The sequence below is a fragment of the Miscanthus floridulus genome, chromosome 1 (genome assembly GCF_019320115.1).
Source record: "Miscanthus floridulus cultivar M001 chromosome 1, ASM1932011v1, whole genome shotgun sequence".
Taxonomy (NCBI): domain Eukaryota; kingdom Viridiplantae; phylum Streptophyta; class Magnoliopsida; order Poales; family Poaceae; genus Miscanthus; species Miscanthus floridulus.
Genome location: NC_089580.1, coordinates 143,392,101 through 143,418,137, shown reverse-complemented (window position 1 = coordinate 143,418,137; position 26,037 = coordinate 143,392,101). Strand labels below are relative to the sequence as shown.

General features: G+C 43.5%; 2 protein-coding genes across 2 annotated transcripts; one reads left to right on the top strand and one right to left on the bottom strand.

The window, feature by feature from the left end:
• Positions 1 to 13,551: 13,551 nt before the first annotated feature.
• LOC136542851 (NADH dehydrogenase [ubiquinone] 1 alpha subcomplex subunit 8-B-like) lies at positions 13,552 to 17,933 on the top strand. Its single transcript, XM_066535492.1, has 2 exons — positions 13,552 to 13,898; positions 17,576 to 17,933. Exons 1-2 carry the CDS (start codon positions 13,702 to 13,704, stop codon positions 17,709 to 17,711), a joined length of 333 nt encoding a protein of 110 aa, XP_066391589.1. The 5' UTR covers positions 13,552 to 13,701; the 3' UTR covers positions 17,712 to 17,933.
• Positions 17,934 to 19,768: 1,835 nt separating this feature from the next.
• On the bottom strand, positions 19,769 to 22,987 carry LOC136542845 (serine/threonine-protein kinase STY46-like). The gene is made up of 4 exons (XM_066535481.1): positions 22,781 to 22,987; positions 22,071 to 22,573; positions 20,585 to 21,671; positions 19,769 to 20,195 (listed from the first exon to the last, which is right to left on the bottom strand). The coding sequence occupies exons 2-4, from the start codon at positions 22,460 to 22,462 to the stop codon at positions 19,911 to 19,913; spliced, it is 1,764 nt and encodes a 587-aa protein (XP_066391578.1). The 5' UTR covers positions 22,463 to 22,573; positions 22,781 to 22,987; the 3' UTR covers positions 19,769 to 19,910.
• Between the last annotated feature and the right edge of the window lie 3,050 nt (positions 22,988 to 26,037).

Here is a 26,037-nt window from a genome sequence, read left to right as displayed (position 1 = left end):
ACACAATGATTTTTTACCTAGGTTCACTTGCTTGCCGGCAAGCTAGTCCTCGTTGTGGCGATTCACTCACTTGGAGGTTCACGTGCTAATTGGCATCACACGCCAAACCCTCAATAGGGTGCCGCACAACCAACACAAGATGAGAATCACATAAGCCACGAGCAATCCACTAGAGTACCTTTTGGCTCTCCGCCGGGGAAAGGTCAAGAACCCCTCACAATCACCGCGATTGGAGCCGGAGACAATCACCACCCTCCGCTCGACGATCCTCGCTGCTCCAACGCGTCTAGGGGGTGGCAACCACCAAGAGTAACAAGTGAATCCCACAGGGAAACACGAACACCAAGTGCCTCTAGATGCAAACACTCAAGTAATGCACTTGGATTCTCTCCCAATCTCACAAAGATGATGAATCAATGATGGAGATGAGTGGGAGGGCTTTGGCTAAGCTTACAAGGTTGCTATGTCAATGCAAATGGCTAAGAGAGTGAGCTTGAGCCAGCCATGGGGCTTAAATAGAAGTCTCCAAGAAATAGAGCCATTGTACCCCTTCACTAGGCACAACACGGGGTGACCGGACGCTCCGGTCATATCGACCGGATGCTGGACCTCAGCGTCTAGTCATGTGATGCGTGCCACGTGTCCCTCTCTTCAATTATTGAATGCCCGATCTCAATGGTCATATGACGACCGGACGCTATAGCTCAAAGTGACCGGACGCTGAACCCCAGCGTCCGGTCGTTTCTAGTAAGCATCCAGAGATGACTTTTCATGACCGGACGCGTCTGGTCACTCGGTGACTCCTCTGTGTGCGACCATGTTAGTGTGATCAGACACAGCCAGCCAGCGTCCGGTCGTTTCAACGCCAGCGTTCGATCGATGACCGATGCTGCGCTTTTTCTACTGCTACTGACCAGCGTCCGGTCACTTATAGTGACCACGTTCACCTGAGTTTAGGACACCGGTGAAGTTTCTAACCCTTGCTCAAATGTGCCAACCACCAAGTGTATCACCTTATGCACATGTGTTAGCATATTTTCACAAACATTTTCAAGGGTGTTAGCACTCCACTAGATCCTAAATGCATATGCAATGAGTTAAAGCATCTAGTGGCACTTTGATAACCACATTTCGATACGAGTTTCACCCCTCTTAATAGTACGGCTATCAAACCTAAATGTGATCACACTCTCTAAGTGTCTTGATCACTAAAACAAAATAGCTCCTACCATTTATACCTTTGCCTTGAGCCTTTTGTTTTTCTCTTTCTTCTTTTCAAGTCCAAGCACTTGATCATCACCATGGCATCACCATCATCATGTCATGATCTTCATTTGCTTCACCACTTGGAATGTGCTACATATGTCATGATCACTTGATAAACTAGGTTAGCACTTAGGGTTTCATCAAATTACCAAAACCAAACTAGAGCTTTCAATCTCCCCCTTTTTGGTAATTGATGACAACCCTTTCACAAAGATATGAATTGAAATTCAATTGAATCCATGTTTCTTGCCCAAGCATATTTACCATATGTAAAAGGATATGGACAAGTTTCATGAACCCCATATGGTAACAATTGCTCCCCCTACATATATGCTAAGAGTTTGGATTGAAGCTTACACATATGCTTAGATAGGAAATATAGGAGGCAATGTCTACCAAATGATGCTAAGGTATAAAAGATGGACCTTTAAAGCGTGATACCAATCGGAGTGCACCATTATACCATCCTTGGCACCATGGTTAGCTTGACACTATTTGGAAACACTTGAAAATAACATCACTAGATAAACCTATGCATGCTAGATTTTCATTTCATCATTCAAACTTACAACTAGCATACACCACACAAGCATGGATATTAAAATTTAAAACTTGTGTCATGCAAGCAAACATATGAAATGCACATTCAAATGCACCATACAAGTTCATGAGCTTGCTCCCCCTACTTGTGTGCTCAAAATTTTAATTGATCTCTTTCCTTTGTCATATCTCTCCCCCTATGTCAAATACTCCCCTATCACTCATATCTTTATTTCTCTCCCCCTTTGTCATCAATGACCACAAAGACTTAAATTATAGATAGGTTAGGATTATCAATGTCAATCAATGGTGTGAGGATCATATTTCCAAATTTGGTTCAATCTAGATCATTTGCCAAAGATATTTAACTCGGTTTGATCCAAGGACAAGCTTCTCCACACCTCCAAATAAGGGTTATCTTGTACCATGTTGAGTTAAACACTTAGAGCTCATTTTCTAGATCAAACACTAGGTTTACAAGCCCACAAACATGTCATATGTTACCACTAGATCAAAATAAGTATAGAAGCAATAGTGGTACCATATAATCATCAAATTTATTTGATTTTCATTAATGAGCCTATTAAATATGAAAGATGTCTAGATGCACTAAACATGTCCTCAGTAAGTATGTATGCCATGCCAATCAACTTTTACCTTGGATTGTTCGAAGGAGAGGCATGTCATATAAGTGGGGGGTGCATCAACACATATTCGAGAAATCCAATATGTTCAACTCATTCCTTAGCTTGCAAAACCTTTTCTCATCTAATGGCTTAGTGAATATATCGACAAGTTGATCTTTCGTGCCAACACTCTCAATGCAAATGTCCCCTTTTTGTTGGTGATCTCTTATAAAATGATGGCGAACATCAATGTGTTTTGTTCTTGCATGTTGAATCGGATTGTTGGTCAACTTGATTGCACTCTCATTGTCACATAGCAATGGCACTTTCTTGAACTTGATTCCAAAGTCACTCAAAGTGGCCTTCATCCAAAGTACTTGTGCACAACAACTACCGGTAGATATGTATTTGGCTTCGGCGGTTGATAATGCAACACTATTTTGCTTCTTTGATGACCATGAAACAAGTTATCTTCCCAACAATTGACATGTGCCCGAGGTGCTCTTTCTTTCAACCTTGCATCCTTCATAATCCGAGTCAGAGTAACCAACTAACTCAAACTTTGCTCCTTTGGGATACCACAAACCAACATTTTATGTATGCTTCAAGTACCTCAATATTCTCTTTGTAGCCTTCAAATGACTTTCTCTTGGTGAGGCTTGAAATCTTGCACACATGCATACACTAAATGTGACATCCGGCCTTGATGCTGTCACATAGAGTAGGCTTCCAATCATAGATCGATATATTTTTTGATCCACCATATTTCCACTTGCATCACTATCCAAGTTGCCATTGGTTCCCATTGGTGTGCTAATGGTCTTGCTATTACTCATGCCAAACTTCTTGATCATGTCCTTGATATACTTGCCTTGACTTACAAATGTACTATTCTTCAATTGCTTGATTTGAAGACCAAGGAAGTAACTTAACTCTCCAATCATGGACATCTCAAACTCATTAGCCATCATCTTTCTAAACTCATCACAAAAATCTTGATTGGTTGATCTAAATATGATGTCATCTACATAAATTTGCAACACAAATAAATCTTTTCCAATCTTCTTGATGAAAAGAGTGGTGTCAACCTTGCCCATCATGAACCCTTTAGAGAGTAGAAAGTCCCTCAATCTCTCATACCATGCTCTAGGTGCTTGCTTCAAGCCATACAATGCTATCTTCAACTTGTACATATGGTTGAGCTTCTTGTCATCTTCAGAACTAGGAGGTTGCTCAACATATACTTCTTTATTGATGTAGCCATTGAGAAATGCACTCTTAACATCCATTTGATAGAGCTTGATGTTGTGGGCACAAGCATAGGCTAGTAAGATTCTAATTGCTTTTAATCTAGCAACTGGGGCATATGTTTCTCTAAAGTCAAGACCTTCAACTTGTGTATAGCCTTGTGCTACCAATCTTGCTTTGTTCCTTACTACTATCCCATCTTGATCTTGCTTGTTTCTAAAGACCCATTTGGTTCTAATCACATTGTGTCCCTTTGGTCTTTCTACCAATTCCCATACTTGATTTTTTATGAAATTATTCAATTTTTCATGCATAGCATTCACCTAATCAACATCCTTTAATGCTTCATCTATATTCTTTGATTCAATAGATGACACAAATGAGAAGTGTTCACAAAATGAAGTCAATCTTGATCTAGTTTGCACACCTCTTGAAATATCACTAATGATAGTGTCCAATGCATGATCCCTTGCAACATTGGTTGGTTGGAGGATTGGAACTTGATTGCTTGCACTTGCTTGATCATTGGGTTGAGATGATGTACTAGCCACTTGATCTTGTTCATTATCATGAGAGCCACTTATACTAACTTGATTTGTATCATCTTGCACATTTGAGTTAGAGAGCACTTGCACTTGATCATCTTCATCATCATTCACTTGCCTAGGCCTCAATTCACCAGCATCCATGTTCTTCATGGCATTTGAAAGTTGAATGCCTCTAACATCTTCCAAGTTCTCATTCTCTACTTGTGAACCCTTGGTTTCATCAAATTCAACATCATGAACTTTCTCAAGAGTACCACTATCTAAATTCCAAACTCTATATGCTTTGCTTGTAGTGGAATAACCAAGTAAGAATCCTTCATCATATTTCTTGTCAAACTTGCCCAATCTAGTGCCTTTCTTCAAGATATAGCATTTGCAACCAAAGACCCGAAAATATGCAATGTTGGGCTTTCTACCATTCAAGAGGTCATATGGTGTCTTCTCTTTCAATGGGTGACAATAGAGGTAGTTGCTACAATAGCAAGCCATGTTGATAGCTTTGGCCCAAAAGGATTAACTCACATTGTACTCACTAAGCATAGACCTTGCCATATCAATGAGTGTTCTATTCTTCCTCTCAACAAGTCCATTTGATTGAGGTGTGTACTTGGCCAAGAATTGATGTCTAATTCCAAATTCATCACATAGCTCATCAATTCTAGTGTTCTTGAACTCACTACCATTGTCACTTCTAACTCTCTTAATGGTTGTTTCAAACTCATTGTGAATGTCTTTGATAAATGATTTGAATATTGCAAATACATCACTTTTGTCCACTAGAAAGAATACCCATATGTATCTAGTGTAGTCATTCACTATCACAAAGCCATATTTGTTACCACCAATGCTAGTGTATTATGTTGGCCCAAACAAATCCATGTGTAATAACTCAAATGCTTTGCTAGTGCTCATCATGCTTTTCTTAGGATGGGTGTTTCCAACTTGTTTGCCGGCTTGACAAGAGCTACAAAGCTTATCCTTTTCAAACACAGCATCTTTCAAGCCTTTAACTAAGTCATGCTTAACCAATCTATTTAATTGTTTCATTCCAACATGACCAAGCCTTCTATGCCATAACCAACCCATGCTAGACTTAGTGAACAAGCATGTAGATAATTTAGCTTCACTAGCATTGAAATCAACCAAGTATAGATTCTCATATCTAAAGCCTTTGAATATCAAATTAGAGCCATCTACGCTTATGATCTCTACATCATCTACCCTAAATATGCATTTGAATCCAAGATCACACAATTGAGCCACGGATAGCAAATTAAAGTTCAAGCTTTCTACTAGCAACACATTGGATATGCTCATGTCATTGGATATTGCAATCTTACCAAGTCCTTTGACCTTGCCTTTGCCATTGTCACCAAATGTGGTACTATCATAACCATTATTGCCATTGGTGTTGATTGAGTTGAACATTCTTGCATCTCTGGTTATGTGCACCCACTATCAAGAACCCAATGCCTTCCTCTAGCTTTATAATTAACCTACAAAAGAAGATCAATTCTTTTTAGGTACCCAAACTTGCTTGGGTCCTTGAAGGTTAGTTACTAAGCTCTTTGGTATCCAAATGGCTTTCTTCTTTGAGCCCATCCATGGTTTACCAATGAACTTAGCCTTCACACAATTTGTATCCTTAGTAAGCATATAAAAAGAATCAAGCTTAATGGAGGATACATTAGCATTTTTTCTCTTATTTTTGCATTCATGCTCTTTATGACCAACTTACTTGCAACTAGTGCAAAACCGACCATTGTTCTTCACAAAACTAGTCTTGTGAGGAGCAAAGGCCGCCTTGCCTTTCTTGGGGGTATAGCCCAATCCCTCTTTGTAGAGAGAAGCTCTTTGGCTTCCCAAGCACATAAGCAAGCGATCCTCACCACCATAGGCCTTAGCCAAGGTGTGAGTGAGCTTGTTGACCTCCTTCTTGAGGTTCTCATTCTCAACCATTAGTGAGGCATCACAAGTGAGACCATCACTACTAGATGAGGTGGAAATGGAAGTACTACAAGAAGGGTTAGTGAGAGCAACAATGACAGGCATAGATAATGATTCATCAATTATATCACAAGTCAAGCCTACATTGCAAGTTTCAACATGCTTCTTTTTATTTTGTTCATCAAGCAAAGAGGAATGAGCCTTTTCAAGCTTTTTGTGAGCCTTGCCAAGCTTCTCATGGGCTTCTTCTAGCCTCTCATGAGTTGCTTTGAGCTCATCAAGGGCTTGCTTAAGGGTTTTTACCTCCTTATTCAAGCTCTTGCATTCTCTTCTCTCAATGTCAAAGTGTTCTTTAGCATCTTCTAGCATATTAAATAATTCATCTTTAGTAGGTTCATCATCATCACTATCACTATCATTTTCATTATCATGTTCATCATTACTTCCATCATCACAATTTTGTACCTTAGTGGCCTTAGCCATGAAGCATGATGGAGTATCGAAGAGAGAAGGCTTTTCATTGATAGTAATGCTTGCAAGTGCCTTCTTCTTGGTGGTCTTGTCATCATCACTATCATCGTCATCACTTGAGGAAGCATCACTATCCCAAGTGACCACATATGAACCATCCTTCTTCTTCTTGAAGGTCATCTTGTCCTTCTTCTCTTTCTTTTCCTTCTTGTCCTTCTTCTTGTTCTTCTTGTTGTCATCATCATTGTCGCTATTGTATGGGCATTGAGCAACAAGATGATCTTTGCTTTCACATTTGAAGCACCTTCTTGACTCTTCCTTGTTCTTGGATGAAGATTTCTTTCTTCTAGCACGGTACCCTTTCTTCATCATGAACTTGCCAAATTTCTTGACAAAGAGAGCCATCTTCTCATCATCGTCATCATCATCCCATGAGCCATCATCTTCACTTAATGTATCTTGCTTTGCCTTGCCCTTGGATGATGTGGCCTTGAATGCCATGCTCTTCTTCTTCTCATCCTTCTTCTCATCTTTCTTCTCCTTCTTTTCTTCCTTCTCATCATAATCTCTATATGTATCATCGGTCATTATATCTCCCAACACTTGGTTTGGTGTCATGGTGTCCAAACCGCTCCTCACTAGAATAGTGACCAATGTGCCAAATCTTGAAGGCAAACATCTCAAGAACTTGTGGGAGAAGTCCTTGTCCTTTACCTCTTCTCTAAGTGCTTTGAGATCATTGACAAGCACTTGAAGCCTATGAAACATCTCCGGCACACTCTCATCCTCCTTCATCTTGAAGCTTGCAAACTTCTCTTTGAGAATGTATGCCTTTGCACCCTTCACGACTTGAGTGCCCTCAAATGATTCTTCCAACTTCTTCCAAGCCTCATGAGGCATCTCAATATTCTTGATTTGCTCAAATGTTCTCTCATCAATTGCATCATGAATGGTACTTAGAGCAATGTCATTATTTTAGAGAAGCACTTCTTCGGCCATGGTGGGATTCTCCAGATCACCAATCTCAATTTTGGTTTCTACCACCTTCTACACTTTTCTATTGATTGACTTGATGTGTGTGGTCATCTTTGATTTCCAATACGGATAATTTATGCCATCAAATTGGGGTGGCTTCTTGGTGTTGTTGATTTGAGCTATTTTTACACCGAAGGTTGTTAAGCCTCAAATCACGGTGACCTTGGCTCTGATACCACTTGAAAGGTCCTAATAGCTAGAGGGGGTGAATAGCCTATTAAAAATTTCTATAACAACACTTAACAAACCAGTTAGACAATTATAAGGCGAAGCAAGTGTTGCGCTAGCCTACTAAAAAGCAAGCCACCTACCACAATTCTAGTTTACATAGTTTCTATCCACACAATAGCTATGACACTACACTAAGTTAGTGTGCTCTCAAAGGCTAACTAAAGAGCCACACTAACCAAACTAACAAGCTCTCACAACTAGCTACACTAAAGAGCTTGACAACTAATTTGCGGTAAAGTAAAGAGAGTGAGCAAGAAGGTTATACCACCATGTCGAGGAAGGAGCCAAACAATCACAAGAATGAATACCAATGAAGACCAATCACCTCGAAATCAAATGATGACACAATGATTTTTTACCGAGGTTCACTTGCTTGCCGACAAGCTAGTCCTCGTTGTGGCGATTCACTCACTTGGAGGTTCATGTGCTAATTGGCATCACACGCCAAACCCTCAATAGGGTGCTGCACAACCAACACAAGATGAGGATCACATAAGCCACGAGCAATCCACTAGAGTACCTTTTGGCTCTCCGCCGGGGAAAGCTCAAGAACCCCTCACAATCACCGCGATCGGAGCCAGAGACAATCACCATCCTCCGCTCAACGATCCTCGCTGCTCCAAGCCATCTAGGTGGCGGCAATCACCAAGAGTAACAAGTGAATCCCGTAGCGAAACACGAACACCAAGTGCCTCTAGATGCAGACACTCAAGTAATGCACTTGGATTCTCTCCCAATCTCACAAAGATGATGAATCAATGATGGAAATGAGTGGGAGGGCTTTGGCTAAGCTCACAAGGTTGCTATGTCAATGCAAATGGCTAAGAGAGTGAGCTTGAGCCGGCCATGGGGCTTAAATAGAAGTCCCCAAGAAATAGAGCCGTTGTACCCCTTCACTGGGCACAAAACGGGGTGACCGGACGTTGGACCTCAGCGTCCAGTCACGTGATGCGTGCCACGTGTCCCTCTCTTCAATTACTAAACGCCTGATCTCAACGGTCATATGATGACCGGACGCTACAGCTCAAAGTGACCGAACGCTGAACCCTAGTGTCTGGTCGTTTCCAGTAAGCATCCAGAGACGACTTTTCACGACCGGACGCGTCCGGTCATGCTCGACTGGACACACCTAGTGTCCGGTCACTCGGCGACTCCTCTATGTGGGACCATGTCAGTGTGATCAGACGCAGCCAGCCAGCGTCTGATCGTTTTAGCGCTAGCATCCGGTCGATGACCGACACTGCGCTTTTTCTGCTGCTACTGACCAGACGCGCCGATCCTTCAGAGACCAGCGTCCGATCACTTACAGTGACCACGTTCACCTGAGTTTAGGGCACCGGTGAAGTTTCTAATCCTTGCTCAAATGTGCCAACCACCAAGTGTATCACCTTGTGCACATGTGTTAGCATATATTTCACAAACATTTTTAAGGGTGTTAGCACTCCACTAGATCCTAAATGCATATGCAATGAGTTAGAGCATCTAGTGGCACTTTGATAACCGCATTTCGATATGAGTTTCACTCCTCTTAATAGTACGGCTATCAAACCTAAATATGATCACACTCTCTAAGTGTCTTGATCACCAAAACAAAATAGCTCGTACCATTTATACCTTTGCCTTGAGCCTTTTGTTTTTCTCTTTCTTCTTTTCAAGTCCAAGCACTTGATCATCACCATGGCATCACCATCATCATGTCATGATCTTCATTTGCTTCACCACTTGGAATGTGCTACCTATGTCATGATCACTTGATAAACTAGGTTAGCACTTAGGATTTTATCAATTTACCAAAACCAAACTAGAGCTTTAATCGGTGCGAAAAGTGACCAACTAGTAAATATTTATAGTTTTGCCGTACGTTGTGATCGGATGTGGCCTAGCACTCAATGACATAGGGTTTATACTAGTTCAGGAAACGTGCCCTACGTCCAGTTTGAGTCAGTCGGTGACTTTATTCCTGAGCCTAGGTGCTCGAAGGTTGTAGTGAGGTTACAAACGAGTCATAGTAAGATGGGGGGTGTAAGAGGTCCGGTCAGACCCTGGACTGAAGGGCCGAGAGTGACGGGAGCTCCTACATGTACTAAGTATTCGAACGTGTGCTCTGTGTAGCTTTAGAATGCCTAAAGCTAACAGAGAGTGAGTCGGAATGATACGTCTGTTGTCTATGATCGATCGTCTGAATCGATCCTCTGTCGTTTTAGGAGAGAGCACATTCCCTTTTATAGGCGAAAGGGATGGCCTTACAAGAGAGAGAGAGTGATTGTGTGTGCTACCTAGTCTTGTTGCCCACGTCGTCGGGTACGAGACAGTTTGTTGGCGCCTACAATACTGTTGACGTCCTGATACATGTGGTTGGTTCCATCGTGTTCTTCTGGTACGATAAATGTCAGCGCCTACCATACTATAGGACAAATGTCGGCGCCCACAATACTATTTGTGTCCTAACATATCTGGAGGGTTACAAAGTCCCCTTCTGACATGGCCTGATAGTACTATCCTACAGGTGTCCAGGGTACGGTCCTCGGTATTGTGGTTGACTTGTGCGCCTTACCTTATCTGCTCCGCCTAATTTCTCGGGTCCTCACCGAGCGGGCGTCCCCATTCGATCATTCCTAGTCGGCTCCGACCGCGCCTGTAGGAGAAGAGCCACAGGCAGAGGTTTGGTGTGTTCCCGGTCGGAGACGCGGGTCAGAGTCGGAAACGAGCGTCGCCCCTTCTTGGCTAGGCCTTCCGATCGGAGAGGTGGGTTAGAGTCGGAAGCGAGCGTCGCCCCTCCTTTGGCCAGGCCTTCCGGTCGGAGACTGGATCACTCTTCCGGCCTATCGTTAGGTATTTAGGCCGGCCTAAGAGTTGCACGTTGTCCGCAACGTCATCTGCTGGGCCTAGCTTTTTGCTAGGAAGCATGCCTATTAGGGACCCCGGGTTTATGAACCCAACATCTACTGACATAGTGTGTTGATAATTAAAGATGGAGAGGAAAAGATTCTAACTAAAATAGACCAGGAATTTCTAAATGGAAATCCAAGCCATCATGTTCTTCTACTTGCACAGTGTTCATCTAAATAGAAATCCAAGCCATAGTGTGTTGCGTCTTATATTTTTATTGTGGAAAGTTTTAAAATACGTTTAGACATTGATTTTAATGTTTTCTTTAAAAATAGATTTTTTGAGCTAAATCTAATTTCTAAAGGCTTATAGAGATGCTTAATGACCTCTAAATATATTATTTTCTCATGCTTAATTTTTTGCTCCAACTCCAGCAAAATTCCCTCTTTTTATGAAAAGTCGGGCCCTTCTATTAGCGGCATGTGTTTTATTTTTCCTTTTCTCCCATCTTTCATCGTCATACGGGAGATGCTTGGTGAGAAGGTGATTGATGAGGAGGCGCATGGGCGGGGAAAGGCTTAGCAGGAAGACAGATCGAGTGGGAGTGGGTGGAAATGGCTTAATCGATCAAGAGGAAGGCCCTTGCGATAGGGGGGGGGGTGATTTCATGACCTCTTTATTTTAAGGTCAGTTTGGAAACTCCATCTCTTTGGAATCCTGACTTCTATAGGACTAGTATAGTGCCCGTGCTAATGCTACGATTTTATTTCAGGGATGTACATGGAAACAACCAAACAACGATTTTTGTTTCCAGAGTTCAACTTTCACACAATTGTATATGACCATGTATATACAATCCGAGAAACACTTACACGTAACAAGGCATAATAAAGTTATTTCTCACATTAACCTTATAATTTACAATCTGCCTAAGTCCTTAAACATGTCTTGGAGATCTTCATGGCCACTTCATGCAAACTTCATTCCAAATAATCAAAGATGTCATACCAAGCTTCTTAAAGTAGATATAACTTCTTAAAGTAACTCTATAATTCACTTTTGATAAATGAAAGAAAAAATTATATTTGATCTTTTTTAAAATTAAATAGTAGATATAGTCGTAAATATATGTGCGCAACCGCGATGGATATTTATCTGGTTGTTCCTTGGTTTCTCCCTCTCCTATCATGTTTTTCTTTCTTTAGATGATTTTCGGGTATTAGAAAGCTAACTAATGAAAATTATTGGACAAAAGAAAAAAAAACCATTTCTTCTTGGCATAATCAACTGATTTATCAAATAAGTTTTAAGTACTCCATCTGTTTTAAATTGTAAGTCGTTCCAGCTTTTCTAGATACATACTCCCTCCATTCCAAATTATAAGTCGCTTTGACTTTTTTAGTTCATCCATTTTGCTATGTATCTAGACATATTATTATATCTAAATGCATAACAAATTAGATGTACAAAAAATTCAAAGCGACTTATAATTTGGAATGAAGGAAGTAGTTTTTACTATGTATATAGACATAATATATATTTAGGTGCATAGCAAAAGCTATATATCTAAAAATTAGAACAAAACTAATTGTCTCTAGCTTGCGTGTTCTATTTCATAATGGCCTTTTATTTTCATAATCACGTGTCAAGTTGGTTCGTTTATTTTGTAAACTCGGTCGAGACGTGTAGTGTGTTACTTTTGTAACACAGTGGTCTAACTCCTCTCTTTGGAGGATGAAACCGGATATTTCTTCTATTTTTTTTAAAATAGGTAAAACCAAATGTGCTAAACCTCTTCATGGAGCTCCTCTCTGTGGGCCTAGACTGTAAGAGACTCATTTTGCTTTCTTGTCCGCCGTTGGTATTTTATGAGAAGAAAGGGGTAGACCTTTCCAGGTTTAACCACGCTGCAAACGCTCCACTGCTCCTACTGACGCGTGGGGTCACCAAATCAGGTCCCACATGTTCTTGACGAAAACATGCGAGTGGGTATGTTGGTAGGTCTGTCGCCATTCCTTATTGACGCAATACCAGAATGGCACGGAAAGTTTTAGAAGGGGCGCGTTAGATGGGGCCGGGCTCGGCGTGGGGTTTTTCATTATAATGACAATTCTGAAAATTGCCTTGATCGGAGTCACGGATCCCTCCTTCCTATTTGCCTTGACTGGCTTCCATATTTGCCTTGATTGACTTCTATTGATTTCTATTTTACCGTAGACTGCGGGATGCGCTGGAAATTACCTTGATTGGAGTCACGGATCCCTCCTTCCTATTTGTCTTGACTGACTTCCATATTTGCCTTGATTGACTTCCATTGGTTTCCATTTTATCGTAGACTGCGGGATGTGTGAGGCGTGCGTTGAAGCCTGGGTGGGGGAGATCCAAATAACGTTGGTCATCGGATCAACTTGAAGCATGTGAGAAAGGATTATGAGCCATATATTTTAATGATACGGTAATTCTGGGTACAATTTCGTTGGTGCACAATGACTGTAGTCTATCAACGGAGGACTTTTTTTTTTGAGAGACAGTAGAGATAAGCAATCAATGGGTGTGTCATTTTAACTAACCACTTAGTTTTTCATGTGGAGCTTCTCATCGTTGTGTTTGTCTCCCCTATTTCCTTTCTTTTTAGTGGACCCTATTTCCAAATTAGACCGAGCGGGTTTGAGCAGGGACTTCTCTGGAGTCAGAGCTTTCAAATTTGGGTTTTAGAGGCCTGCTAGGGTTGCTCTAAAACCTTAAAAATGAGCCCAGGTAAAGCCCACGAAGGCAGGAACCACAGAGAGTGGCAAAGCCTCTCCTCCGGCTCCCCACCAGGCCACTGGCCACCTGTCCCCACCTTCCTCCCTCCGTCTCCTCCTCCCTTCCCGTCTGGGTGTGGCCGTCTCGCTTCGCCCACTCCCTCCCCCAGATCTCCAAGGCCACAGGAGCCCGCGGAAACCACCGCGCCCGCAGCGATGTCGGCGAGCAGCACGCCCGTAGATGCCTCGGGGGAGCCGATCCCGACGTCGTCGGTGCTGATGGCGGCGTCGAAGCACATCGCGGTCCGGTGCCGCCCGGAGAACGTCGCCTTCCTCAACTGCAAGAAGAAGGACCCTAACCCCGAGAAGTGCCTCGAGAAGGGCCGCCAGGTCACACGCTGCGTCCTTAGCCTGTGAGTTCGTCTGCCACGTTCTCCCCCTATCCTCCCTGCCTGCGCCGTCCGATCCCCTGCCGCTTGATTGGACTTGCTTCCGTCATTCTGTTCCTTAGGGTTCGATACGTTAGCGAAGCGATTTGTAAGGTCACTGATGATGCAGTTGAACAGCTACCTGGCATTGGTTATGTGGTAACTAGTGTGTACTCTTTTGGTTATCCCTTATCAGTAGAGCGTACTCTTTGGTCATCCCTTATCAGGTTAATCAGCAGCTGAGTGGATATGCAAATGCTATGCAGAGACATGATTTGATAACTTCAACGAAGATAGAAAATTATGAATTATGTTCATATATAATACAATATTAGAGATTTCTCATTGCATTGCAAGGCTGCACCAGTTTTTTCTTCAACACGCATGAGAGCTGAGGGTCATTATATTAAGAAGAAGAGAAGGAATCTAAAAAAACTCAAGCATGCCCATAAGGGTAGGTTCTAGTACATGGTTGTAGCTAATGAACCAACAAAATAAAACGATCGCAACTTGTACATGTCAAGCTATGTCCCTATGGCCAGATGCTACTGAGGCCTTTAGCCTCCGCCAGAGGCTGGACCGACTAGCTAGAGCACTTTAAACTGGTGATGTTCATTGTTAGACAGCTTATTTGGCTTTAGGGTCATCCATCAAAATGAGCAAAGGGTTTCGTACCTTGATTGTTTAGGTCGGTTTCATCCAAACAACAGCCCTCCTTTGCAGTTGCAGCCAATAAATACTGTGATATCCTTAGTTAGTTCCCCTTAGGTTCTGCAATAGGAAGGCTACAGTCACACAAAACCTGGTATTTAGTTTTTAACTTAGCAGCATTTCTGTTACTTGAAATTTGTGTTGTTATATATATCTGACTGTTCTCTCATAGGTTGATCTTTTTCTTCTGGTATGCTCATTTTCAACAGTAAGTTTGCATGAACCATATTGTTTGTAGTTTTTCCTTTCTCATTTTTCCAGCCATCAATTTATTGACCATAATCAAATAGATTTCAGGGGGGGGGGGGGGGGGACTCTGATGGGTGAAGCCCATAGCAAACATTGCCAAGATGATAAAATTATAGCTAATAAGCGACTGTACAATGCTTAACTTTATACTTGGTCGTTACAGCTAAAATACATAACTGCTACCTACCATATCATCTTACATTGGTTGATTTGATGTGACTGTCCCAAACTGGAAGCTTGGCTAGCTAGAACCAATTGCCGGAAGCCCTAGTTGTGTCACAGCACCATATCTTCCAGTAGAAGGCTAAGAACTTCCCTACTTTGTAGATCTTCCATGTAATTGCTTTCCACATTGCTCTCAAGTAAGCTAAATTGAACTATTTAGCGTGATAACACTTGCTGTTTGCAGCTAAGATTACATTTCTGCCTACTTGATCTGAGCTGCATTTGTTAAATTTTTATCCACCATAGATACTTATTCTGTGATTAGAATGTTCTTCCGCGGCCAGAGCCCAGAGAATCTCAAGTCACCATGAGTACAATGTGGCAATCCACAAATTAATCAAGTGAATTTAAATATAATGTCAACAAGTGATTGAGGAAAGCAAATATGCACCGAAGTCAACAAGTATCCACCTTCAGGGATGTACTAGTTTATGGTACTGAGTTTAAATTGATAAGATGGTGACAACACTGCTTTAACACCAGTTCTAACTTGCATTACATCTCCTGGGATTTTAGGACATGTTTCTCACTATTATCCAGTAGGGTAGCATGAATTGCGATGGAGGAACTGTCGGTGTCTTGCCCAACTTCATACTTTCTTTTATACAGTACATTTTAGTGAGAGGAAATGAAATGAGAAAAGGGTTTGGCGAATTCATTCAGCATCAGCACATATTCACATGAATTTTTTTTAACGAAAAGAACTGGTGACGTCAACCTGGCTTGATATCTTACTCTGTTTGGCACCTGTCAAAATGAACCCCTTATAGTTCACCAATTTGTCGACTAGAAGCCTGATGTGGTTGAATTGGTGATGTCATTGTGCTTTGTGTCATTTTTTCCTCCTTGAGCATTGAGGCTGAGGAGTTAATGTATATAGGTTACACATGACATAAAGTAAGAAAAAGCAAAGTACATTATCAGTGTTGACATATTACTGACATCTACCAGATCCGCAATTCTGGAGCTTTGAGTTGCATAGGGCATCTTTCATTCTTAAAAGCTGGAGAATATGCACAAAAAAGTGCATGCTCTACAATACGACACCTGTTGAGGCTGACATGTGGATCCTGGGCCACATGTCAGTATGTGTTTTTATTATTTCTTGTTTGGTACTCGATGCGTTACAAAATGTAGGTTGTTTTAGTTTTGTCCTAAGTCTAACTTCTCTAACTTTGACTAAGTTTATAGAAAAATGCACAAATATCTACAACATAAAACTAGTTTCATTAACCCCACCTTGAAATGTGTCTTGATAATGTATTTATTTGGTATTATAGATGTAATATATTTTTCTATAAACCTGGTCAAAGTTAAAGAAGTTTTACTTAGAACAAAACTAAACCAACATACATTTTACAATGGAGGGAGTAATTGATGACATACAGACCTATCTTTTTATCCCAAAACCAACTAGGAATTTCATTTTCTTTTGGTTATTTTCTGGGAGGGGGATCCATTCAGGGGCTGTGCATCCTATTATCCCTTCCAATTCTGAAATGAAGTGCAGACTACCACCCAATGTTGTAGCTGTTTTTTTAGTTGAATAGCATGTGTGACTGTATGCTTCTTTCTTAGCGTTTTTTTTACGCTACATGTATTTTATAGTTTGTACAACAACAACAACAACAAAGCCTTTAAGTCCCAAACAAGTTGGGGTAGGCTAGAGTTGAAACCCAGCAAAAGCAATCAAGGTTCAGGCACGTGAATAGCTGTTTTCCAAGCACTCTTATCTAAGGCTAAGTCTTTGGGTTTATTCCATCCTTTCAAGTCTCCTTTTATTGTCTCTACCCAAGTCAACTTCGGTCTTCCTCTGCCTCTCTTCACATTACTATCCTGGCTTAGGATTCCACTACGCACCGGTGCCTCTGGAGGTCTCCGTTGGACATGTCCAAACCATCTCAACCGGTGTTGGACAAGCTTTTCTTCAATTAGTGCTACTCCTAATCTATCACATATATCATCGTTCCGAACTTGATCCCTTCTTGTATGACCTCAAATCCAACGCAACATACGCATTTCCGCAACACTTATCTGTTGAACATGTCGTCTTTTCGTAGGCCAACATTCTGCACAATACAACATAGTGGGTCTAATCGTCGTCCTATAAAGCTTGCCTTTTAGCTTCTGTGGTACCCTTTTGTCACATAGGACACCATATGCTTGGCGCCACTTCATCCACCCTGCATTGATTCTATGGCTAACATCTTCATCAATATCCCCGTCTCTCTGTAGCATTGATCCTAAATATCGAAAGGTATCCTTCCTAGGCACTACTTGACCTTTCAAACTAATATCTTCCTCCTCCCCGAGTAGTAGTGCCGAAGTCACATTTCATATACTCAGTTTTTTTTTAGTTTGTAGGACCCTGTTTTTCTTGTTAAGCGTTGTTTGCCTCAGCAATGTGGTTTCCATTAAGTCTATATCACTTCTGTCCTTCCCATGCCATCTTTGACAAGTAATGTTTCCACTCCCAGGTTGAAAGAACTTCACCAAAAGTGTCCTAAGGAAATGGATGAGTATGCTGGCTGCATGTATTACTACACCAACGAATTCGACTTCTGCCGTAAGGAGCAGCAAGCTTTTGAGGAAGCCTGCCCCAATTCCGAGTAGATCTTGAGAGTTTTACTTCCAGTGGTCTTCACAAATAAGGAAAAAAAAAAGGCCTAAAAACCAGAGTTCATGATCTCCCATGTTTGTTGTCCTCATGGAATTTTTACTGGTGAATGAATAGCATACCCTGGAGCTATTCACCCCATTTGTCCCCCTGAATATTTTTCAAACTTGAATTGACGCAGCCATATGCTCTAAAATGGTGATGATGATGTTTTGACTTTTTTGTTCACAAATTACATTTGGCGGACTTGCTGTTATTTCTGCCCCGAGTGTGTTAACCTGCTAATCTGATCACCAGCCCTGGACGTTGTTTCTGTCACAAGGCTATACCACTACAATGTACTTCCTCCATCCCAAAAGTAATGCAATTCCAGGTTTCAACAAGTCAAACTTTTCTAAGTTTGATCAAGTTTATAGAAAGAGTATCAATATTTGTCTCAAATTAGATTTACTATGAAAATATATGTTTTATAGGTAATCTAATAATGCTTATTTGGTATCATAAATAAATAAATAAATATATATATATAAATAAATTTGGTCGTATTTAAAACTGTTTGACTTCTCCGAAGCCAGAATTGCGCTGTTTTTGGACGGAGGGAGTAGTAGTACATCACATCGTCTCAGATCTGAAACCGTACAGAGTACAGAAGCCTTCTCTGTCAGTTCACAGAGGGTGAGACGCAGCAGCGACCTGCCGTTCTGTACTAGTAGTTGCAGGCTTGCTGCTGCCAGCGGACGGTCGCAGGCATGGGCTCCGAGGGGAGAAAGCGTCAAAGCCGTCAATGCGTTTCAGCGAGAGCCGAGAGCTGCGTGAGAATATATGATGCAGAGCTGCGTGAGAATTTATGATTCGAAGGTATGGCTGGTGCTTGCCATGGTCCTTCACGAGGTCGTCTTGTATCACTTGTTAGGCATCCCTGAAGGTTCGTTTGGGCTTGTTTGGCTTATAAGCTATGGCTGAAAGTACTGTTGGCTGGTTTGGTGTAAGAGAAAAATACTGTTCGTTGACTGATAAGCCATGACTTATACGCTAAATACGACCAAACGAACAGGCTGCATGTTGGTTCAACATTGGGATCTGCTGGAGTTTTGGATGCGGTAACTTCGTACGAGTGGTAAGGGTTTCGCACGAAAGTGAACTCTCATCATCATACTGTAAAGTCGTGCATGGTGCACCACGAAAACAGAGACCGCTCCCCAGCTCAAGATGGACCTGTCTTGTTGCTCTGCTCTTCCTGTTCACAGTGTGATTTGTGATCCTTCGCCCGGTGGATGGCGGAAGGCTTTCGCCTCATGAGTCACTGTGCCTGCTTTACGGCTCTACCCAAGTGGCCAAGTGTGGAGACAGATCTACCCGCTGCATTCAGCTGCTTGGGTGCACCATGCACGGCGGTAGACGAAATAAGTGGGGGTGACACAATCATTCACCACTGTTTTCTGGCAACCGGCACACGTTGTTCAAGGATTGGGTATATCCCCAAATGGAGGGCACGGCGCAAATGGAATCAGAGAGAAAGAGAAGCTACCAGGATGCGGCATCAAGTCTTGACAAAGTCGTAGGTGGACACTGCTCCAAGAAAACGAGACGCCAATTGATAGGGAGGCCGCCATGACCATGGAACTTGCACATGGCGTGATCACAGGCAGGCAGACACATGGAGTAGAAGCAGATGTGGACATGAGAGGTGAGAGCGGCTCCTCAATTTTGAGTTTTGACCCATATTTCGTCACGCCACATCGCAATCTTGAGCAGGTCAGACTGGGGGAATCTCAGCAGATCTTGACCTGCCCCAAAGACCCACCCCCAGTAGATCCAACATTGCTATATGCTAGTACTCAACAATGTGCATGCGTCCAAACATTGCTGTGCATGGTACTAGCTCTTAATAACAAGCACTATGCAGGTTATTGTAGAGGATGTGGCAAGACACTGTCCTTCATCCCCCCTAGATCCTGCAATTAAAATCCTCACGCTCTTTCATTTTCACGTCACCTTCTGTGGACTAATTCAAGATGGACTGACATTTCAAGGGGATAAGAGATGTGAGCAATTATATAACAAGCCTCTGCACATATTATATATATTATATATTTTCTCAGATGCAGTTTCCTGCATGATTAGGCAAACAGCCAAACCAAACTGATATATAGCATGTAATATAGAAGGAAAAAAGGAAGAGAAAAAAAAGAAAACTATCTAACGTTCTGCCTTTGTAGGATGGATATGATCTCTGAGAACTGAGGGCGCTTCAGAGGGGAATTGTCCCAGCACCTGTTCATCAGCGACCTCAGGAAAGGAGGACAATCTCTGGGGATCTCCGGCCTCAGCCCGCAGGCGGCGATTCCGACAGCTGCTTGCACTGGCGAGTAGGTGGAGTAGGCCTCCTCTCCGGTGATCATCTCCCAGAGCACCATTCCGTAGCTGTAGACGTTGCTCATCCAGGTCTCGGAGACGGTTTCAGGATCTCCAGCAATGATCTGTAGACCCCATGGTACTAAACTTTTCAGCAAGGACAGATCAGTATAAAATGGGATAATAGAAAACTTATTTGCATAATTGTCAACTAGATGATTGTCTTTTCCAACATTTTTTATTTTGTTAGTGACTGTACAAGAAGGGAGAAAAAATTTGTAACTGACTGCCTGATCTACTACAAGAAAACATGAACTTGTAGAAGAAAAGCAACACCTCTTCATAATAGCATTGAATATTGTATAGGTCATTCCATAATAGCAGATGAAAACTAGCAGTTTAAAATAGAGCAACTTCGTTCACCAAGAACCTCTACAACTGATCATTTACTTTCAGAAAGACTACTTATAGACAACAACATGAATTTTCAGTAAATCAAATCAAGAAAACTAACCTCTGGAGCCAGCCATCGGTACCCAGATGTCTCATACTCAGTGACCTCACCAACATTACTACAAGGTGTAACAATGCCCATATCCCCAAGGCAAGCATTCCCTTGCCTATCCAGCAGGATCTTCCGAGCATTGAGATCACGGTATGCAATGCCATAGCTGTTCAAGAAAGCCAGAGCGTCAGCGACATCAAGAGCGATCCTAACCGTGTCTCGGAGGGACAACCTCTTGTTTCTCTGCATAAGAATATCATGAACTGATCCCCCTTCCATCATCCTCGTCACTATGCATAGGCCATGATTTTCATTGAAACAAATGCCATGGAATTGGAGGATGTTCCTCTGGCCACAGCTCATCAACTGCAGCAAGTCCTGACGGATCTCGACGTCGTAAGCACTTCCCATGTCACAGCCCCTCAATTTGTTGACCCAAACCTTCTTTCCTCTATAGACACCCTGGAATGAATTCGCACCAACCCAATCAATGAACTCAATCTCCTCAGAACGCAGCATCCAGCGACCGAGCTCCTCACCACCAGAGCGAATGGTTTGCCATTCATCTACTGAGACGAAGACTGATGACTGTGGTAGGGGAGTGGGAAGCTGTGGTCTGCGTGTCGGCTCATTGTCAAGTACCTGACCATCATCTGGATCAAACATTGACTCCTCATCAAAGTTTCTCGATCCTTCTTCTTGACAACCGCAGAGCCCAAATGGTAGCTTCACGCCACCACTGTTCTTTCTTTGCTTCTTTACTACCGATTTCAGTGCAGACTCAACCCGGTTCTTGAAGAGCGCCTCATTCCCAGTTTGCACAAGTAGCATGACAACACCAAGTGTCAACCCTCTCTTCTCAAAGATCTGGATCTTCTTGCAACAGAACGAAGGGCTGTCTAGTGACCCTGACATTGACTGCCATGAGAGCGGGGCTGTGCAAGCAAATGTTAGCTGGAAAACAGCGCCTTCATCACCACTTCCTCTGCCATGAACCTCCTCAATGTTCACTGCAGGCTGATCCTCACCGGTCGCCTGCTCTACAAGGCGGGCATGCAAGAGGACATCTTTCATGTCAAATCCTGCCTGTGCGTAGCTGCAAAATCGAAATTTTTGCTTGTCAGCGACCATTCAGCAGATCCAGAGAGAAATGCACTGTCACCTTAGCTTAGATATCGAATTATGTACTTGATTTAATCATAAACACAGTAACAAAAATTCACTACACAAATTTTTTATCTGCGTGAATGATATGTACAGTAGGTTAGAGATCCGTCTCTTAGTTGCTTATACGAAACTAATCCCAGATTGCAGCAAATTTTGTGCCGTTGATAGAGGCAGTGGCAAGTTTTACCTCTCTATAGAGTTGCAAGATTTCACCGAAAGAGGAAAAAGTTTGCTGGGTAACACACAACTTGCTTTGTTGCAGAATTGGGTGGTACACTGGTACTAAAGGGAAAAAAACGCAAAAAGGTGGCGACTTTGGGACACTAACCTGTTGGGGAGAGCATCGAAGTGGCGGCGGAGGTCAGCGACGAGCTTCTCTGGCAGCTGCTGATTGGCGGCGCCGCGGGAGTAGAGCTGCGCGAGGCCACGGAGGAGGAGCGGTGGCGGCTTCTCGGCTCGCGGTGAGGGGTCGCGGGGGAGGCCGCCGCCATCCAGGCTCAGCGTGTTCTTGAACGCGGCGATGGCGCCGGCAAAGTTGCGGCCCAGCCGCTGCCACTTCTTGGGGGGCGCGGGCGCCGACGTCGGCTCGCCGGCGTAGGCAGTGTCGGCGCAGGTCGGGAGGGAGTCATCTGAACGCCCGTGGGGCTTCATGAGAACCTGCTCCACCATCTCCTCGTCGGTGCTCGGCCGCCCCGACCAGCACTCCAGCGCCGCCGCCATCGCCGGAGACTTGGCCTTTTTCCTGCTGCTGAATCTTCACTTGCTTGAAGAGTTGGCGGCAGCAGAAGGGCTTCTAGAGATGGAAAGCCTGCTGCTACTGAAGGCGCGTTTCTACAAGGCAGAAGGAACAGAACCAAGATCTTGCTGGATGAATCTATCGCTTTGGAAGATTGGACTGAGTGACCAGAACAAAATGAGAATTTTGTTTTTCTGCTGGGTGAATCTACTAGTATTTATTTGTAGAACACTGAAGGAAGGGGTGTCTAGAAAATGTGAAGAAAAATAGCAAAAAGAAAAGCTGTGATGTTTGCTCAGTACCAAGAGAAACAACTGAAAATGTTTTTTTTTCTGCTGGTCTTGTGGGGAATCTCTGAGCCAGGGAAGATATTTTTTCCTCTCTCGCTGTGATGTTTGCTCTACATAAAACTAGTCATGTTAACCCAACCTTGCCCAGCTCAGCTCATACGAGGGAGGGAGAAGAAGGGAGCCAAACAAGGTGGAGAGGGAGGCAAAGAAAAATGACGCCTGTTTTTGTACTACCAGCTGCCAGCGTGCTATGCCTATGAGTGAGGCGTGAGGGCCTCTGGTCCATGTCCAAGGACGATGATGGGCCATGGCAGAAGAAGGGGGGGGAGAGAGAGAGAGAGAGAGAGAGAGAGAGAGACCATGCATCACGGAGGGAGGTGGGGCTGGCGTCCCACGAATAAGGCCCTGTTGTTTAGGATTCCACCAAAAATCCAAAATTTTTCAAGGTTTCTTGTCACATTAAATCTTGCGGCACATGCATGGAGCATTAAATGTAGGTAAAAAAAATAACTAATTGCACAGTTTGTCTGTAATTGGCGAGATGAATCTTTTAAGCCTAAACAGTCCATAATTAGACAATTTTTATCAAATACAAACGAAAGTGCTACAGTAGCCAAAAGCCAAAAATTTCCGCATCTAAACGGGGCCTAATTTATGAGGGGTGTTTGGTGCGTTCATGTGATTTTGCTGCCATGCACAGACTGAAAATTTTTGGTTAAGCTGCAGAGCACAGGAACAAAAATGAATGTAGTATTAAGGATGCTTTGCAGCTTGCAAATGGCAACCTCCCTTTGCGTGGACCATGCACCCCGAATACACTCTGTAAGCGGGATGTTTCTGGTCCAAATGTCAGATGAAAAAAGCATGAATGCTTATCCTCCTCACAGTTCATATGCTTCTGCTCTCTCTCTCTCTACTTCTTTTTCAGTTATGACTATGGAAGTATCAAGTATGGTTTTTCAGTCTCTAGAGAGAGATGGTAATCTGCAGAGATTTTCTTTGGCTATTGTCTTTATATGTGCGGTGAATTTGTTATTCTGCACTGACATTGTAAAATGAGATCTGTCTCGCTTCTTCGGCCTTTATGGTTATCACGAGAAAGGAAAAGCCTCTCTGATACAGTGCCTGTTGCCGTTTGACCTTTTTCTGGCGCTGCTGCCACTGCCGTTATGTCGACTCGGACACTGCGTGAGCCCAAAATTCACTCTGCCTGTCACATTTTCACCCACCATTCACCGCTCACAGACTGCGAATCACAGCATGACGTGACACGATCCTTGAGGATGTGCTTTGTCTGCAGGTCTGGGAGCGAATGACAAGGATGTCACGCCCACATCGCTTCATTCCTACTTGAGATGACTCGCGTGATGTGATTGCTGCTCCTGCCACTGCGAGACGGACGGAATAAAATCATGTCATGCGCAGTAACGCCGACGTGGCCATGCATGTATCATCTTGCTGCTTATGGAAAGCTATGGCTGGAAGCCCTACTGCTTGAGCGGAGTATAGCTCCAGAAAACGTTGCAGGAAGGCCGGAAAACCACTGTTCGGGTCAGCATTCCCGGCAGCCATGGGAACAGTGAAAAGATTCCGTGCCCAGCACCGGCAGAAACGCCAAACGCAAAAACCCTGGCATCAAAGCTTTAAGGAATCGATTCGATACCCTCATACCCACTATTAGGCACTCTGATGGGATTACCAGTCACTAGAGACATCAGGCTTGGACTTGGGCCTTGTTTAGTTGGCGAAATTTTTGGAGAAATGGTACTGTAGCATTTTCGTTGTTATTTGTCAATTAGTGTCCAATCATAATCTAATTAGGCTTAAAAGATTCGTCTCGTGAATTTCGTCTAAACTATGTAATTAGTTTTATTTTTTATTTATATTTAATGCTTCATGCATGCGTCTAAAGATTCGATGTGACGGAAAATCTTGAAAATTTTTGCAAAATGAGAGGAACTAAACAGCACCTTGGATACTTGGATCAATGAAGCTGCAGTGTGCGCTACAGTGTATGCACTGCACTGCCTCGGGCCTGCCGGTGGTGACGTGGTGTGATGGAGTGATGGAGAGGAGCGCTGTCTCGCCAGAAATTCGAAGAAACGTGTGTCCCCCAACTGAGCCACCTGGAATTCGGCCGCCGTGTCGGCCATTTCGCCTTGCCCTCCGCGTGCATTCGAGGAGTTGGCGAGCTAATCATGCCCGCCGAGACGAAGACGATCAGGTTAGCACAGAAATCAGTTGTTTAACGCGAACCCATGATGCTAAGTGTTAGATTTATCTCTAATCTTAAATTGGGCCCAACGACTCAGTTGAGCCTTTGATCCGCGCCCTGATCGGGGGGCGCCCAACCCACTATGGCTGGAGGGCCCCTGTCACACTGCGCAATAAATAGAAGTGAGGACCGGCAGCTCAAGTGACGAGATTTGCTTGAGCTACAGTTCTCCACCGACAAACCCTAACCCAATCAGAGAGGGGCGCAGCCAGTGACGGGAAGCCACCAGCTGTGCCGTCACCGGTCTTCACCGTCGGTCGCCACCGCGCATCACCGTCACCATCTTCATCGACCGTCGCTGCCCTTGCGCAGACTTCACCGACTCCATGGCGGACGCGAGCGGATCGAAAGCCTACGATGGTCGGTAACCTAGCACTACCTCTCTCTCAAATCTCTGTCTAGTTCATGTACTAGAACATGTTATACATTTACATGATGTATCCGGCTAGATCTATGGCTTTGTGATAAGAATAGTTTCTACAATGGTATTAGAGCCTCGTTTGGGTATAGATCTAGCCTATCAGATTAGATCCGTTCGAATCTGAGTAAAGAACAGAGGGTTCGATCCGTTTTTGGATTGAAACCCTAACCCTAATCGGGAAATAAACCCTAACCCGTCGAGGAAGAAGAACAGTGACTCAACCATACACTAACCCGTCGGGGAAGATAAACAGTGAATGAAACCTAACCCTAACCAAACCCTAATCTCGATCCTAACCCCATCCCCAACCCTAAATCGGATAGATCCGAGAAAAGAAGAAAGAAAAAATCAAAGAAAAGAAAAGGGGAAGGGGAAGAGGCCTACCTCGCTGTCGCACCGTGCTGCCGCCTCGTCGGCGCGGGCGGGTGCTCGGGCCAAGGGCGCCATAGCCAGGCCACTTGACGGCGGCGTGCTCACCCGCTGGGGAGCGCGCGCGCCGGCGAGAAGGCTGGTGATGGTGCCGTCATCGTCGGGACCGAGACAGAGGAGGAGGAGAATAGGCCGGGTCAGATC